At 33.3% G+C, this 19080-nt stretch overlaps 1 protein-coding gene across 1 annotated transcript in view; it reads left to right on the top strand.

The window, feature by feature from the left end:
• LOC132922588 (neurogenic protein mastermind-like) overlaps positions 1 to 13770 on the top strand; it is a 33305-nt gene extending 19535 nt beyond the window's left edge. The window contains exons 3-8 of the mRNA XM_060986169.1: positions 4551 to 6053; positions 9161 to 9463; positions 9557 to 9749; positions 9816 to 10151; positions 10248 to 10465; positions 10599 to 13770. Of these exons, the coding sequence (XP_060842152.1) occupies positions 4551 to 6053; positions 9161 to 9463; positions 9557 to 9749; positions 9816 to 10151; positions 10248 to 10465; positions 10599 to 11162 (3117 nt within the window). The 3' untranslated portion in view covers positions 11163 to 13770. The remainder of the gene's footprint in view (positions 1 to 4550; positions 6054 to 9160; positions 9464 to 9556; positions 9750 to 9815; positions 10152 to 10247; positions 10466 to 10598) is intronic.
• Positions 13771 to 19080: the final 5310 nt, after the last annotated feature.

The following is a 19080-nucleotide window of genomic DNA, read 5'->3' as shown; positions in this document are numbered from 1 at the left end:
ATCTATTTACTAGTTATTTGTTTTTGATATACATAAAAAACGTTCGACCGCATTTAATCTAGTATTTCTAAGTACACAAATATTTCAATTCAAATATCATTTACAGATTACAATGTTATAATATTAGTGTAAATAGTTTTGGATTTTAAAAATAAATTTGTTTACATATTATGTGTAAAATATAATTCACTCACATAGTCACATTATTAACTAATTAAAATCGTTACATTTTGTGGGCTTTTAAATGTCTGTGTTTATAATACATGTCTTAGTAACATTAATATATATTGAGAAAAAATAAATAAATAAAAACTGTTCATAAAAACGTCAAAAGTATCGCTAATCTATTTTAATTTTTCAACTTTTGTACACCCACCACCAATTCGATTAGCATTTAGCAAACATATTTTTTAGTATATATTTGGTATTTGTATAGTACGTATTATGATTAGAATTACATAAATTACTGGCCAATACCAATATTGGATAGAAAATATCCGAGGTAGTCTGCAACATAAACGCCTTTACAATAATTTCTATTAAATAATTGCATAGTAGGTATTGTGCAAATATCTTTTTAGATAAATATTTCAATACGAACCAGTGTTCAATAGGTAACGTTACAATCTAGTAATATTTTTTGCGTGGGGTACCTACGTACCTCGAGTAAACTTGAATATAAACATAAATTTTATGAAAGGACGTTACTATGGTGAAATTAACTTTTCTACCGAAACCATTTTCTTCAGATTCTCTTCTTCTTTTACCCTTTTATTTCAATTTGTTCATTTCATTTTATTTAAGTTTTTTTCTTATTGTAATGATGGTCAATTAATTTCAAATACTGTCAGAAACAGCACTTGCCAAGACTTTTAATTTTATATCACCAGAACAGAATGAAGTTTCGTCGTATGCAATTAAAAAGAAATGACAATTCTAAAGAATATCCATTTATAACCAAATGGCTCATTATATAATATAATACCATAGTATACGTTGGGTGAATATATTTTTTTTATTAACGTTCACTTATGATAATATAGTCTTTAGTTATGGTGTTTTAAAATGATTTAGTCTGCGGGTAACGTTATATTAACGATAGCTATAGCTGCTCATCATGCACGAGTACGTGTTAATTGATTTGTTACATTTTGTCAATAGATAAATGTTATATTATTTTTAATCTATATAGCCATATTTACGTAATTAAATTCAATATTTTTTCTTCCCGCGATAGAATAAGTTTAGTTTAAAAAATTGGTATGTATGTTTCGATTTTTTTTTGTACAATTCGTAATTTTTTTTTTTTTTTAATTTATATTGTTCTAACACACTTCAATCGCGTTCACTTATCGCATAGTTTGGACGACGTACATGTGTGATCTCGACTCTCCCGGTGTAGGCGGGTGCTATAAATATAATACCGCACATTGTTCGTGAAGCTGATGTTATGTGTACACCTATAATATACGCAAGCTATAGCCTATATATTATTATATTATAGGCCCTATAATATATAGTTCGTCAAGAAATCGCAATCGAATAATTAGCCGTCGACGATGACATAATTATGTAGAAAACGGATTTGATAAATAGTCGTTTTCCGGTCATAGAAACGTCGCGACGAATTTCCCTGATCTCTTTTTTTTTCACCGTTCGTCCCCCCCCCCCATTCACTCGCATCGATTGATTTCGACTTTTATCTGTCGCGTTTTAATTCGCGGACTCTGACCGTTTCACGGCCGTGCGAAAACAAACCGATGCCTAGTGCGCCAGCGTGTGCTCTCTTCTTTTGACGCAGTCTCTATCGCCCGACGCCGCCGTCGTCGTCGTCGTTGTTGAATGAGTGGTGGCGGCGGCGGCGGCGGCGGTGGTTGCTGCTGCTGTGGCGTCAATATGCGTAATTGGACGGCGCGCCGTGTAGGCAACAGTTACGGTCGGTCCGGCGGCGGGGTGGTTGTCTCGGCGACGATATGTGGCGTCGCGCGCGCGGGGGGTTTTGGCGTCGGCGGTGGCGCGGTGGCGCGTTGGCGGCGGTGGTTATAAGAGACGTCGACACACGGCCGATGCGCACAAGACGCTTGCGCTGTCCCGCGAGAAACGCGACGGCGACGCCGGACGGATGGATGGACGGACCACATGACGCCACACGTGTGGTGCCGCGTGTACGAACTGTGCGCGAACACCGTAACCGCGTAAGGCACGCGTCGTTTTTTATTTTTTAAATTCAAATCGAATTTCCGCAAAAACGTGTTTTTTTTTTGGGGGGGGGGACAGTAGGAAAATCCATTAGCCGCGCGAGCCAAAAAAAAAAAAAAAAAAACGTGTCTCGATCACGTAATCGTGTGTCTTACAACGTGATATTATAAGTACGATAATATAATATTGTCGTCGTCGTCTCGTGCCAAATATGTAATATTAATTATTATAATAATATCGTTTGGTCCGAGATGACACCGAGAACCTGACCCCGCACGACCGGATAAATCGCGCGATGTACGTCGACGGTCGTTTATTGGTTATTCTCTTGCGATCGATTTGAGATCGTCACTATCGTGTCCAACTATATCGAGGGTGGGGGGGACTCTGTCGTTACGGCAGACGGGAAATTAAGTTCATTTTGATATTCGTTTTAGCAAAATATTGTATATATATATGTGTGTGTGAACGGGATTTCACCCCGTCAGGCCTATATATAAATATATATATGTATATATGCACACGCGCGGGGCGAGTGGGGTTGGACGAACAGACGGACGACGGCGACGACGCTGCCGCCGCCGCCACCGTATATACATAAAGACGGAAAGCTCCGCCGCCTCAGTCGACCGGTATTGATTAACCCTCTGCGCGGCGTTACTATGTGTGTGTATTTATATATATATGTACATAATATAGTCGTGTGTATATAAATATGTATATATAATATATATATATATATATACTATATGGTGTGTGTGTGTGGCGCGTCATTCGCGACGACCATTACACATGCTGAACGTGTATTTATAATAACTGCACCGTGTTACGATATTATGTACACGCTAGAAATAAAAAAAAAAAAAAAACGAACCTTGCAGCGAGGTAACGGTCGTGTACTTGGTGCGTGTATATTATATGTGTGTCCGGTGAATGAATATGCGAATTCTTAACGTATATGACCTACTTAGGTTTTTGATAAAAAAAAAAATATATTTATTTACGTGTATGTATGTATGTATGCATGTGTGTGTGTGTGTGTGAGAGAGAGAGATAAAGATTAGAGACTTGGTCGAAATTATCGGGTATATATAACTGACATGACTTTACCGCGGTTCGTTTGAAACCATTCATGATGCCAAAAAAGGTTTGCGCGCAAAAAAGTTCCCGCCAATGTTATTATTGATAGTTATATTAATAAGTATCATCATGTCGTGTGATCATCATACTCTGTTTAATCGACACAAAAATACCGTAGAATTTTTTATTTTAAAGTATAATATATACGTATTATGATTGTAAATATTCGTAATGTGCTTTAAATAATTTCTTGTTCCAAAATCTTGTTATTTTCTAATTGTTATCAAAAGCAAAATGATAAATATTCTCTGTATTATTATTAGGATTTTTCCTGTCTTGTAATTCTCAGTGAAAAATAATCACGAAGGCAACCGTCAGAAATTGACTTATTAGAAAAAAATTGTATGCAAGCGGCGGCCACCGCCGCCACTACTACCGCCTCTCTGTCCAGATGCAGGTTGATGACCGTTTAACAGCTCTGGTGCTACTGGTACGCTATTAGTATAATAATAAGACAATCGTCTTCTGATGTGTTTGCCCAGTAATTCAATAATGTCTATCCAAACATAGTTAACGAGTGGTTAAACTGATAGGGAAAATTTTTTAACATATATACTAGAATAATATGTGTCCTAAAATGTGATCCGAGTATTGTGTCTGGTTATACGTATACCACCTAACTGTTGTATATGATAGTGTCCATTTGCTACACGGCGTTTCGACATTCGACTGGGGAACACTGTATAATAACATTGTGTATATGATTGCGCGGGAACAGTACACAGGCTTGTGACAAAAAGTAGGCCAACATTCTTTGGCGTTTTGCATAACTCCTCAATCATTAATTAAATCTCGCTCTTCGTTCACAATATATATCTATGTATTAAAAAAATCTCTACGACTTAAACATTATGGATTAATTACGGGTTTTAGATTTTATATATTTTATGCATTATGCATATGTTATTACTATATATACATACATTCGTACAGAGAACGATACGTCGTCGTCTTCACTCCCCCAACGACAACCGCTACGTCCGTTCACGGTGAAAGTAGTATTATTACACTATAATAGTATTATAGTTGGATATGTCCTTTGTGTCACGTTCCGGAACTGCCAAATAACAAGGAAAAACTTTCGAACTTTTATTATCGTATCGTACCTTTTTTGAACGATATACGCGCGCGCAAACAACAATTTTGTGTTATGTATACAATATATGAACTATTATCGGGTTTTAAAACTTTTTTTTTTACTATTTTTGCAGAAATTCGGCACCAAAAGACCATCCAGTGAAGACATGGACGGGTCGGATGGCGTATACCATGACGGTATGCCGGCGCCACCTAAGTGCGTACCCATTCCGCCATGCGGTAACAACGGAGTCGGGGGCGGTCCTCAGCAGCAGCAACAGCAACAGCAACAACAGCAACAGCAGCAGCAGCAACAGCAACAGCAACAGTCTCCTCATGCCAAAAACGACGCGAGTAACAATGCCAAGTTCAGTGTGAAAATCGTGCAGGAACTTGAGTTTAGCACCAGTGAACATCAGCATAACGCACAGATCTCCACCAACCTGACCCTCACGTCGGTCAACACGTCAGTGCAGAGCGACGTGACCACGAAACAGTCGGCGGGCGGGGGCCCGGGCGCGGGTGGCGGTACCGTGCCCACTGCGTCCGGCGGTGGTGGTATTCCAACAGGGGGTGCAGCGGGGGCGACTGGCCCACCGACTGACCATCCGATGCACGAATGCAAGCAAGAGCAACCAGACCTGATGGACTTCCCGGGTGACGGTGACCTGAATGACCTGTCATTCATCAACAATAACACCAACGAACCTATGTTAGATGTCGATACAGACACGTTGACCGAGATCATATCGGATCTCAACAGCGAGGGCATCACGCCGGCCGACTTCAACCAGGTGGACCTGTGTGACAAGCGCCCCATAAAGACAGAACCCGATGCCAGGTGCACGCCACCGGTTAAGTCGCCCTACGACCAACACCACCAGCAGCAGCAAGTACACCAACAACAACAACATCAACAACAACAGCAGCAGCAACACCAGCAGCAGCAACAGCGCGGTGGCGGTGGCGGTGGCGGTGGCAACAATAATTATTCAAATTGCGTGGCCGCTGAGACGCTAAAACAGTTGGCCGAACAGCACAACAACCAGCAGCAGAGGCCGGACAAGTGTGGTTACGATTTCCCTTACCAGTCACCCGGTTCCGTGCCCGACTTCATACACTCGCCCAGCACTCCCGTGGGCACTCCCAACCCGAATGGCTATAACATGATGTCACCGGTTAACTCCATGTACCACCAGCAGCAGCAACAACAGGAAAAGCAACAGCAGGAGAACAACAACTATTACCATCCCCAAGAACCGCCCAAGCCCAGGATGAAGCAACAGCAGCAGCAGCCACCGCAACAGCAACAACAACAACAGCAACAACAGCAACAGCAACCGACGGTGGCGACGCAGCGACAACAGAAACAACAGTTGCCACCACCACCCACGTCCCAACAGCAGCAACAGCAACCCCTCCAGTCGCCCCAGTCCCGGTACAATCAGTATAACGGCCACGGAAGTCCTCAGTATCCCGTGTCGGCGGCCCGCAGGATAACGCCGTCGCCGGGTGCTGCCTCGGCGGGCGTTCTGTCCCCGCAACAGCCCAACGCCGCCAGTCCGGACGTGGTAACCAGCTCGTTCCAAATGGCCCAGTCCCAACAAGTGCACGTCAGTCAACAAGGCCAACAACAGGTAATTAACGGTCGTATATATATTGTGGACAATTAATCAAGATGACGCCGCACGTGTTGTCTTTCCGTCGTATACGACTTGGTAAATTTGTATTCGATAGTTTCAACTTCGCATAGTACGCTTTAATAACACTGAATTGACCTATTATCAAACTTTAAGGTAATCCAGTGGGACTATTGGTTTTTTTTCGTGGCATTTTTTGGTTTTTAAGTGAGATGAGCATTTATAAATTTTAATATTTTACATACTCATAATTCGCTTGAATTTTGATATTAGGCCAATTTTATCTTTTATTAAAGGTTATTACTAACAATTGGAACAGCTGATTATAAATTTATCTTGTCGTACGTTTGTAAGACATTATAATATTTGTCGATATTATTATTTTGGTTGCTAACTTTGTCGATTTTACGTCGTTTATTGGAACCGATTTTACAATTTTACCAATTTTCAACAATATAAAAAATCCACGACAGGTCAGATCACATTGTTGAAATTTAGTAACGATATATATTATTATATATAGTGTATACTGTATACCATAATATAATATTATACTTCAGTCCACTACGAAAACGATTAAGATAATTTGTCGTCGTCATATAATTCTATTAGGTATACTTTTCGTTCGAGTGGTGGTCCATGTGTATATTATATAATAATATTGTTTTGTTCGTGTATGGTGTGTTGTGTTATGTTATCCACTCGAAAGTCATATTATTATCGATATAACATCGCGGAGGTTCGAGTGGGCGAAGCGTTGTGTGTATTCGTCGCATACCTCTTCAATCCGCACGCGTTTCTCTCTTCACCTCTCTCCCGCATCCTCCCCCGCCGTATTATACATCTCACTCCTGAGCTGACCATATATTCCATAATGTTATCCAAAGTTTATTGGTATACGTGCAACGCTCGTGTTGTGTATCTCGGGCACACGGGATAATGTCGTCGCGTACGGATCATGCGATGTTATTCGTGTGTACACTGTGTGGTTTGTATGTATTATTTTTTCTTCTAGTCCACTTCCTGTGTCGGCTTTCTCCTCTCGGATGAAGTAACAGCAGTTATTCAACGCACGCATATTATATATATATATGTGTGTGTATAGAGAGAGAAAAAATAGTTCACGTTTCGGCCGTGCTAATGTCTAATCGCATCGTTGTCGCCGTCATCATGACTTCGGCACCAGCAACCTAAGGATTTCGTGGTGGGAGTGAAGAGGGGGGGGGAGGGCACTCGACAATACGGTATTTCGTTTTCTCTCTCTCTCTCCCGTCACTCTTCGCACTACGTATAGTCTCCCGTTCGATTAGGATTATTATTATTAGCTTAATTATTTCGGCCTAAATAGTTTGGCCGTTAAAAAAATGAACATCACTGAAGAAGAAACCTCCGGTCCGACTGTCACTGTGTCGCCGACACGTATGTGCATTCTAAAAGTCTATCAAAACTCCGTATATCGCGCGTATGTACTATACGTATAGGACAGGACTTGCGAGGAGGCCGTGTCCGTGTTCGTAATGGTTTTTTAATTAAATCCAAGTGTCATCCTAGCGGCGGCGGCGGGTGTGTGTTGGCAACAGTGTAATATTTGTAACGCGCGTGTATTATGTGCTCGCGGTGTATACGCGCGCGGGTACCGTCACTGCCATCACCACCAGTCACTACCACCACCACCACCGCCACCACCTCCGCCACCATAGCCATCGATGGCTTATTATGCAAGACAATGTCGACTTCCTGCATTTATTTATTATAATAACGCGACTACCATTTGCCGTCGCGTTCAGGAATAATAAAAAATTATACACGCGATTAAAAAAAAAAATAATAATAATTTTATAAAACTGTCGGTCGAAAATCGTCGTTTCTACCTAACACCACCACCACCACCACCATATCACTACGCTCGCTCGTTGACATAAATTAACTGCGACGTTCAAGGATAATAATTATCCGGCGGAATAACGAAACCAATACCGATACTTTTTTTTTCCATCTTTTATTAATTCCCACAGGTAGTACGCAATACAAAAAATAAATAATTTTAATTTTCGATTCCCGTCCTTGATGTGGTGTGGCGTTCGGTTCATTAAAAAAGCGCGCGTGCGTTTTGGATCAAAAACATATATTATTCGGACTCGCCGGTGGTGTTCGTCATCGTCCACTCCTTTTCCCGCCTAGCCGTTACCTATTATTGTTACTAATGCCCGCGTTCACGTAGAAACAAACCGGAAACATTTCTTTCGATTTTTTTCCCCTTATATAACGTACAATATTATTACAATTGTCTTTCGCCCAATGATTATTGCTGTATTCGGTCGTTGTATATTATAATATTGTAATAACAATAATTCGATAGGTAATTCAATATTGTATTATTATATTATTTATATTTTAATATTTTATTGTATTTTATCATTTCGAATGCCGCGCGTCTAGGTTACGTACGACGTTAGTCTCTGATATAATAACGTTACGCATATTATAATAAAATTATTGTTTTTGTCGGGTAATAAATAATAATCACTGAAACAAATGACAATATTGTTTTAGTAACAGCGTGTTACGTGGCGTAATTTAGAGCGTTGTTATTATTAGTCTTCCTTTTATTTTTAATAACACATACACATTGCATACGATTAGTTGAAAATGAAAACTAATTATAAGAAGACCATTAAACCTCGCCCAGTTCAATTATTTACGGTCGATTGGTAAACTTCTATTAGGTACACAAAAACGTTTGACACTGTTCTCCTTGTGAGTGTTTCGACGAGATATTGTTGCGGTTCAAAACTATTGACGTTAACTCGTGAAATTTGGATAAAATGTGGACATTGACACATTGTAGATTTTTTAAGCTATTGCAACGATATTGTAATACTGCTATTATTATTTAACATATTTTGGTTTCGTTTTCGAGTTATCAATTTTGAAAATATTATGTTTAATAGACAGCAGTCGTCGGGACACTTAAAAACAACAACCGGCGATGTATGTTAAAAATTCAATTTTTCTAATTATTGTCCCAAATGTCTATGAATATATAATGAAAACTGTATCATGATATCGTTTTTGAGACATTCTAATTATTTTATTTGTTGTAGGCTTTTGGTCAAGGGCAGGCCATCCAAGAGAGACTTATGACCAGTGCCTCGGTCGCTTCGACTACAGCGCCAAATTGTGGTGCGTCCATGCAGCAATATTATAATAATTCCAATTGTGGAGACAACGGACAACAGTCCTATATGCATATGACTCAATCACAGAGTATGACATTCTCACAACAGCGTGCCAGACTGCTTAGTGCAGGAGCTAGTCCAACCAATATTCGACCACCAACTAATGTACAGCAGCCCAATATGAATAATGAACATCACATGTTACCTCAGCACATGAATAGGACACCCGTAAGTGTACACTAACATTGATTATTGTTATAATTTATTACTTTCTAAACATGACTTGTTTTTAATTTTGTTGATATTTTTGTACGTATTTAGAACCAGATGAATATGATGGGTCCTGGTGGATGTCGACCACCTCCTCCTGAATACAAACTAAATGTTGCCCAAAATATGGGTATGTGCCAAACCCAGTTTCCTGCACAAGGATACATACCATCAGCCCGACAGTCTTTACCTCAAGGTGCTCAATCTAGACGCCCTATTCAACAACAACCTATTCCACCTTCAGGTAAGAAAACTCTTTATATTTTAATAAATTGTAGAGTATAAATTAAAGATTTAAATGCATTTTTAGGACCTATGCTACGATCACAAATGGCTAATACTGGTGGTGGAGGTCCAATGGCTGGTGGTTACGATCGTAATATGTCATCAGTTCAAAGAAATATGATGTACCCAGGCTCAGGGAATCTTCAACGGCCACCAAATGTCACACCCAGCTCAGAAGCATTTAACAGTGATTGGCAACAACTGTTAGCGGCAAGACAACAACAACAACACCAGCAACAACAACAGCACCAACACCAACAACAGCAGCACCAACAACAACCACATCAACCACATCAACAACAACCTCAACCACACCAGCACCAACAGCATCAATTTAGACCGACAGTTTCCCAAGCTTCAAGTAATTACTTAAACTGATTTATTATGATTGTCAATACTAATCGACAGTACTATTTATATTATTTGTCCTTTTCTAATATATGTACTTTATTTTTAGTCGGCAATTTAAACCAAGCGGGTAACACTCCAGTAAACAATATTGGTGCAGGTTATGGTGGTGCTAATCCAAATATAAACACTTGCCAAACAGGACCGAACAACGTTCACTTGATGGCTGGACAAATGCAGCATATGTCTGCAAGAATGGCTAATGGACAGCAAACTATGACGCAGCAACAACATGCCAATATTAGCATGCAGTCACAAAATAATCAAGTAATTGATATTACTATTATATTTTTATTCTTCCAAAACTTATGTTATTATGTATAAAAACTTTAACAAAATTAGAAACTTACCTAAAAGACAACCTTGGTTAACATTAATTTTAATGTTGAAATGTTTTCAGATGTCAGTAAATCTTCATATGTCCCAAGCGATGAATGTTAAAATGGGTGGGGGTGGCCAAAGTCGTATGGCTAGTAATGCACAGATGGTTTCTCAGCAACCACAGCAACAACAACCTCAGCATCCATCACATCCACAACACCCGCAACACCCACAACACTCTCAACATCCACAACATCATCATCAGCAACAACAGCCTACACCTCAGCAGCACCCGTCCATGATGCGAGCACAGCAACAACAGTCGTTCACCCAACAGCAACAGCAGCAAGCAACTATGAATACTGGCAATCCTTATCAGCGTAACATGGCTTCTGGTTATGGAGCAAACCCACATCAGCAGCAGTATCAGCCGACAAGCACAGCAATGCAACCGGCACCTGTTGCAAATCCAACGGCTATGCTAAATACTAACAATGGATTACCGCCCCGTAATTCATTTAGTCCCAGTGATTTCAATTTTGATTTCCTTGATCAGCCACTCGCTAATGATAATAAGAATGGTTTTAACAATAAACAACAGACGTTTGGTGACTTCAACTTTGATTTCCTCGATGCTCATTAAACATTTTTATAGTACTGCGTTAGACACCGATACCTTGACCTAGATCGATATTTAATGCCTGTGATAATAACTATGAACTTGATCATGTTGTTTTTAAAGTTGCACTATACGGCCAATGTAGCTTAAATCAAAACTCACCATCTTTTTTTTAAATGTTAGTTTATTTTTAATAAGTAAAATTAATTCTTAAGTATAGTTTTTAAAAAATTGCAATAATTTTATTTATGATTAAACAATCACTTTTAATAACCAATATAAAGTATGTAGTTCCAGTGCAAAGTCAAAGCTACAGAGGCTGTACAAAATAACTACTATTAGCCTAAAAACTTGAAAGACATATTATTTAAATTGTATTTTATAACTATTTAGAAAGGTAAATGTCAAATACGACATTTTGTTCCTACTTCTCTTTTTCTTTCTCACTTTGTTTCTACTGTACAATTTGCATACAAAAAACTATTGTTACCAATCAACGAGTTAAGGTATTGATTTATGGAATGTCAACAGCGCATATATTGTCATCTATATTTTACTTTACCTGGTACAATGTTATAATAAATGAATTGTAATGTGTATTTTGAAAGAGGTACCGAGTAGTTATTATTCAATTACCACTTTACACATTAAATATGTCATTATATTAGTTGTGATCATGCGACTAAAATAATTAATCCAAGTTACCAAATGATGGTCAGCAAAAAAATAAAAATTATTAATTTTGTGAAACGATATTGAAAATCTAAAAAAAGATGAAAAATACCCATGGGGGAACAACCTCGTTTGATCTCAACTAGTTATTCTTGCATACGTTTCCAAAGCGAGTGGCTCCCTGATGATTTTCTTCTTTTTGTTTTCTTGTTGTTGTTTTTTTTTTGTTTTTGTTGCCATAACAGCAATTTTACCACACTAGCTACAAGTTTGTTTAAGGTTTCAGTAAGAAACCGCCCTGTGATGGTTTTCTAATGATTATGTATTCAATATATAAAAGCAAATATAATAATTACTTGAGGTTATATTTTAAAAATAAATGCGCCCAAATTATTAAATTATTTATTTATTGTAAATAATAATATGCTTTTGAACAAATAATAATTATCATTATTATACAAATATATATATATATATATACATTTAGAATTGTTTAAATTATAACCAGTTTGGTCTGTAAAATTATTATTATTATTACTATTATTATTATTATTATTATTATTATTATTATTATTGTGTTGTTGACATAAAATTTAAAAAAAATATTAAAACAAAAAAAATTATATAATTTATGTATGTATGCACATATAATATATTATTCAAACTATTTCTGTTGTATTAATAATTTGTAGTTGCCGATTGATATTCTAAAATACCAAGACTGAATGTTCAACCAGTGGCTAAACACACAAAAAATATTTTTCATTCTTTAACAATAATCAATAATTATCATCAAAATTATTACTATGTAAGTAAGAAAAAATATTTTCTGTGTGCTTTGCCACTAGTATTCAGCCTGTATTATGATTTTTTTCTTGTAAAAATTTCCAAAATAATTTTTAATATTAACACAAATGCAATAAAAATTGAGTGTATGTCTGTGTGTGTTTGACAGTTAATTTCATATTGTTTTCAATTATTATTCGGTGCCCAATTTTTTATTTTTATACAACAAAATGAAGAATATTTTTTAAATGTGTGTAATACCAAGCAAAAAAATTAATATTAACCATAAATTTGTTATGTAAAGTGTTTTTTTGGTTTTAAATGAAACCTAAGAATAATTTTTTTTATATATAAATATATAATATTGTTGAGTCAATTAGTCTGTAGTACCGTGACAATTATGAACACCAATTTGTTTTTTATTTTTTACATTGTATTACTTATATTAATTTTAATTATTATTATTAATTTGTTTTCGTCTTGTGTCGCTTACCACAGTTTATTTTTATTGTATGAACGTAAAACTAAAATCTCGTTCTAGATGTATAAAAAAAAAAAAATAATAATACCACTGACAATCATTATTATTTTTTTTCTTTTTATATTATAATAATTAAAGAATTTATTATTTTCAACGTTTTTCACTCTCTAATTTTTTTTGTTTAATTTTCTTTATTATTATTATTATTTTTTTTCCTGGTGCGCTTTCTTGATTATTATAAACTAAATAAAAAATATTAATATTAAAAGCATAATATTATATAGTAAATTAAATATAAATAATTATATACATTATATACACATATATATATATATATATATATATATATATATATATATATAATATATAATTAAATATATATATATATATATATGTCTGTGTGTGTGTAGCCTATCATTTACGCTGTTATATAGAGAGTTAAGGTTTAATAATATTTATATATCACTATTATTATACATTTATACCCGACTTAAATTGTAAGTTTAAATTATATTTAAAAAACAAGATTTCAATTGTGCTAAGTATGCAGGAAATCGATTATGATTATATTATTACCTTGTACAAAAATTAAGAAAAACAAAACAAAGATAATTGGTTTTATGAGTAAAAATGAATGAACCGAGTTAGTTACAATTGTAGAACAAAATATAATATATGAACATTTTATATTAACTGAATTGTATTTTTTTATAGGAACTTCATGCTTTTATCCAAATCCTAATTTAAAGCTGTACCTTAATTTTATTGAATAACCATTACATTGCATACCATTAGCTATTAAACTAACTAATATATTATGTTGTGCAATGCCTGGATTTTTATCTATATATGGCCACACGAAGCCAATAATTATAAGATCTAGGCCAGGATGAATCTGGTCCGGCACAAAGAAAAAATCACAAGCAATATTAATATGAGCCAATTTTTTTTTTTTTTTTTACTCAATGAAGAATTTACTTATGTTATTTCTATTTAAAATATTTATATTAAATAATATACCCAGTATGAGGTTTATAAAAGAAATCAACGTAATTAGCTGGTATTGTAATTTATAATAATATAAATATAGTAGTATACTATTATTGTTAATAACATTACTCTGTGTACCTATGGGGAATTATTAAAATGTTTTGTTTTAGCTTATATTAAAAATAAGTTCCTACATACTGCATGACCAATCAACAAATTGAAGTTTGGGCTAATCATTTTCAAATATGAACTTGTGGGAGCTTAGCCCCGTATTCCCTTCAGATCTCTTTTGGTTCAACATTAAGATTTCAACTAAATCACTTATAAAAATCTTTTATTTGTTGTCAAAAATTCAGTTAGTGCCTATAATAGTATACATTTAACCAATAATTATTATGCACGAGGTTCTTACTCTTTAGCTTGCAGAAAATTAATTTAAATTTTACTATTTAGTATTTATAAAGGGTTAAGTTAGTTTAATATATTTTGTATTCATTACTTTATTACTTTATTAGTTATAAGGAAGTTAAAATTAAAATTAATTTTTATGCACTATAAAGTATAAAGAAATGAAAAATAATTTAAACCCTGAACTAAATATTGATAGTTGAATTAAAATTAAATTTTATTGCGAAATATCATAATTATGAGTTATAAAATTTTAGTTAAAAATAAGTAATGAAAGCCGCTTTAATTATACAAATAGGTAACTAGATTATACTTTATTATGGTTTTATTCTTTTGTCATTATATTATGCTTTATATTTTATGGATACAATGTAAATAATATACTATAAATGTATAATGTAAAAATTCAACCTTTTATTTGGATTGACATCGAAAAATGAAATACCATTAGAGACTTGAGCATAATGAGCATAATCTGTATAACCATGTAAAGATGACAGGTGTTTAATTTTAGGTGTTGAAAATAATAATAATGATTTTTTTACTAGTTAACACAGATGAGAATGTTTTATTTGAAATTTTGTACTTCCACTACCGAATATTGTATAAAATAGGTACAATAACAATAAATAAAACAAAATAAACTTACACATGTTATACAGTATGTATAATTTTTTATTTAATAATAACTAATTAGACTGGTATAAATTAAATTAAATTAGATTATATTATACTGGTAAATGTATTCGATATTTTTTTTAATAATATCAAAATTCAAAGTGTTGGAGCCTTAATTTCTGAAAGTTTATTATACGTAGGTACTTTGGAACTGAAGAATTTTAAGACGTTTTACACACCGCACTACTGCAGTAATGCAATACTGTGTAAATATTTACTTAAATATTTCCAACTATAATTTTAAGATATTAAAAATTAAGAAACATTTATTCATACAAAGAATTCAATAATTCAATAATCACAGTTAAGTAATTAAAAAGGGTTCTCAAAATTATATTTTATAACATTAGGTTGTTTTGAAATGATCATTTTTTAATTTTTATTTTTTCATCACTTAAATGGCCGTAATAACGAATATTGTATTATTTTTTCTATGCACTATGCTTGTATAGTAATTGGTGGTATTGCAATACGATAAATTATTATGATACACCCTATAGTCTATGGCCATTGTGTTCGTGTGACGTGGCTCGTTTACGTGATTATTGGTTACAAATTTATCAATCACGAATACATTAAAATACATGAATTATTGATTTTATAATAAAATATTAATATATTTTTTTACAATTTACTATTAACTATACACTTGACTATTAAATATAATTTATTATTATTTTATTGACATTAAATTGATTAAATTATTTCGTGTATCTTGAATAATGAACGCACAATATAGGTAATTTAGAGTATATTTCATATAATAACAATAATTATACCTATAGTATTTATCACGTGTCTACCGTTTGAATAATGTAAATTAGAATATTATGTATGATTTAATTTGGTCATTTTTATTGGCTATATTATTTTATTTTAAGTTCGTAAATTATATACATATAGGCACTAGAAACCATTAGAGTATAAACAAATATTACATATTTTATTTATTAACATACTTTTATAGTGTTTAAACTTTGAAGTATTGGTTTGAACTTGCATGCAATGTTTTATTGGTGTGTTTTCGTAAAAAAAAAAAATCGCTTGCCCTAACAAATGTATTACACATCATAATTTATCTATATACTAAGCACATTAATAATATAATAGTATAATAATATACTATATAGCCTATAGGTCAACAAGTATGTGATAGATAAAGCATTATTTTAATGTTCTGCGTTTATTAATAAAATAATAATTAAACGTATTAGTATATATAATATTATTAATTATATTATGCACGCCGTGTAATGGGTTATTATAGTGGTGTCATTATGACATAAACACATAATATAAGTACAATAAAGTGTATATTATAATCATTGCTAAAAATTAAAATTGGTAATTCCGTGTAATCGAATTAAATTATATAAATCGAGCAAAAACGTCGATGAAGATAAAAGGTGATGCAGACGTGTAGGGAAGTAAACAGTAAAAAATGTAAATATTGTAAATTTGACCGTGACACTAAGGCCAGTCTATAATATAGCTGAATAGTTCCTTAATCTTATATAACTATTAGTAGGTATAGCTAGATCATGTAGCCAATAGATAATAGGTATCTGCGTACAACCATTATTACACATATCGTATAAATCAGACGTGTCTATTTGAATACAATACAATATATATAAATATCTACCTAATTGCTGCTATTTGGTATACAATATTATTATTATTGTACCCGAGTAATCTATCATAGATTTCGCGAAAGACTGCAGCAGTCTTGTATGGAAATACGAATATAATATAACGAATTAGCGATATTTCCGACGTTTATCGATTGAGTCGATGAGTGTTAATTTTTAAGTCGATTAGCTTGAAAATTGTACGCGCGTCTCATCTTTGTACGCTCTCCTTACAGAAATATTCAAAAATATATTATTTATTCACATTTCTTTTTCGTAGGTACACATTTGAACTTAAAATTTTTATGAAGTCAGATAAAACAAAAACATTTTTCCCCCAACGATTTTATTTATTTTGTCATAAGTAATTTAAAAAATATTAATCGTAGACACTTGAAACTTTTCGTAATTCCGTAATGCAATTTCCAAAGTGTTTTGACACATTTTTAATTATTTATAACTCAAACTTATTCACACCACTCTAGAGTATAATGAGTATATAGGTACATTATTGGTATTGATTTAGAAACTATAATAACATTAAAATATATCATGATGAATATTAAAAAAATATAAATTCTTAAGAAATATAATATATTATGCAATATTCTTTTAACAAAAAAATATTTCAACACTTCAGTCTTGTACCATTGGTCGAAAAATAAATCGCTTATAGTAATATAAATAAATTATTAAACATTTTTAGAATTAGAGAGGACACGCAGCCTATTTTTCGTATACAATCGTACAATCGTATGATGATTTATCATTGAAATATAAAATTCAAATTTTACACACCCGTCACAATGACCTACTAAATTATTCTAAAAAACCCACGGTAGAGTACCAAGGCTGTTTTTGTTGATATCTGTTCATTTTTCAAAAAAATAATGAACATTTTGTAAAACCTATTATCAATTAAATTAAGTTCTTATAATTTTTTTTTTCGATGATAATCATGAATTCATGACACAATTCGCACGCGCAATCGTTTCTATAATCTATTTATTTGCTAAGTATTTTAATTTTTGAGTTAATATTCTTATCGAATACTGTGCTACTTTTTTTTAAAAGTAAATCTTGTTAAAATCATTAACGATAATATTGTGTTTATTTTAGTTTTTAAATAAATTATAATTATCTTACAAGTTTACACATTATGCATGAAATATATTGTATAATTTTATTTATTATTATTTGAATATTATGCATTTTTAACCTTACTATTTTTAACACAGCAACTATTGTAGTTTCTGATGAATCTGCTAAAAATATTAGTTCCCATTAAGAGGACGCCAACACCCGCATGTGTTGTTTCCGACTTTCAAGAATAGGTATAACCATTGAGTTTAAAAATTAGATTGAGTCGACCTATTAAGAAAATTGATGGTAAGAACATTATCTGTGTTTGTATGTTGGTGTTTATGATAATTCAATTTTTAGCAAGTTATGCGTATATATTATATATATAGGTAATATAGCGTAAATTAAAAATGTTCATAATTCACCTAAAAACTGAATAATCGTAAAAAACCAACACACGCACTCAGATAATGTTCTTACCATCAAGTTACATAATAGGTTGATTCAATCTAACTTTTAAACTAACGGAACTAAACGTGATCTGCTGAGCGTAAATTTGCTATGTTACGTACTTGAAAGACGGAGACACAACACGATGTGCTGGTGTGACGCCCTGTTAATATGTATAATTTCAACGTTAATTTGTAATAAACTTCAAAGTTCGGATCTCGAAATGATTGTAATTTTAAAATGTATTACAATATGAGATTATGAAATATGAATAGGTTTGATAAAAGTTAAATACATTTATAAATTAGTATATTAAACTAAAAATAATGAGATAATAGTTGAAAAAAACGCTTTAAAAATAATATAACTTTATATTCAACAAAACATGAAAAATATTCGATAATTACCTATTATTTATCGAGTGCTGCATAGGAACTATGTATCTCTATAATATAGTCCCAAGTCCCATATAGTCCCGTATTATAGCTACTATAGTTGAAAATATTGATTTATTATTATTTTCACATTTTATACGGTTGTCATTATTATACATTTGGGGAATTCGTCTCTCCAAAATGACGGAGTGTTTTAATTTACAAAAAAATAAATAAAATAAAATAAAATAGTTACTTCTCGGCACAATAATAACATGTGCGATGTGCTAATTATATCAATAGGCTGTAACACGTTGTTTTCTTACAAAAATTTTTGATTAGTATGTACAATTGTACAATATAACATGTATATAGTTATAATAATAGTA

This window comes from Rhopalosiphum padi, chromosome 2 (genome assembly GCF_020882245.1).
Source record: "Rhopalosiphum padi isolate XX-2018 chromosome 2, ASM2088224v1, whole genome shotgun sequence".
Classification (NCBI taxonomy): Eukaryota; Metazoa; Arthropoda; class Insecta; order Hemiptera; family Aphididae; genus Rhopalosiphum; species Rhopalosiphum padi.
Note: the sequence above shows the minus strand (reverse complement) of the source record. Positions and strands in the feature narration are given on the sequence as shown.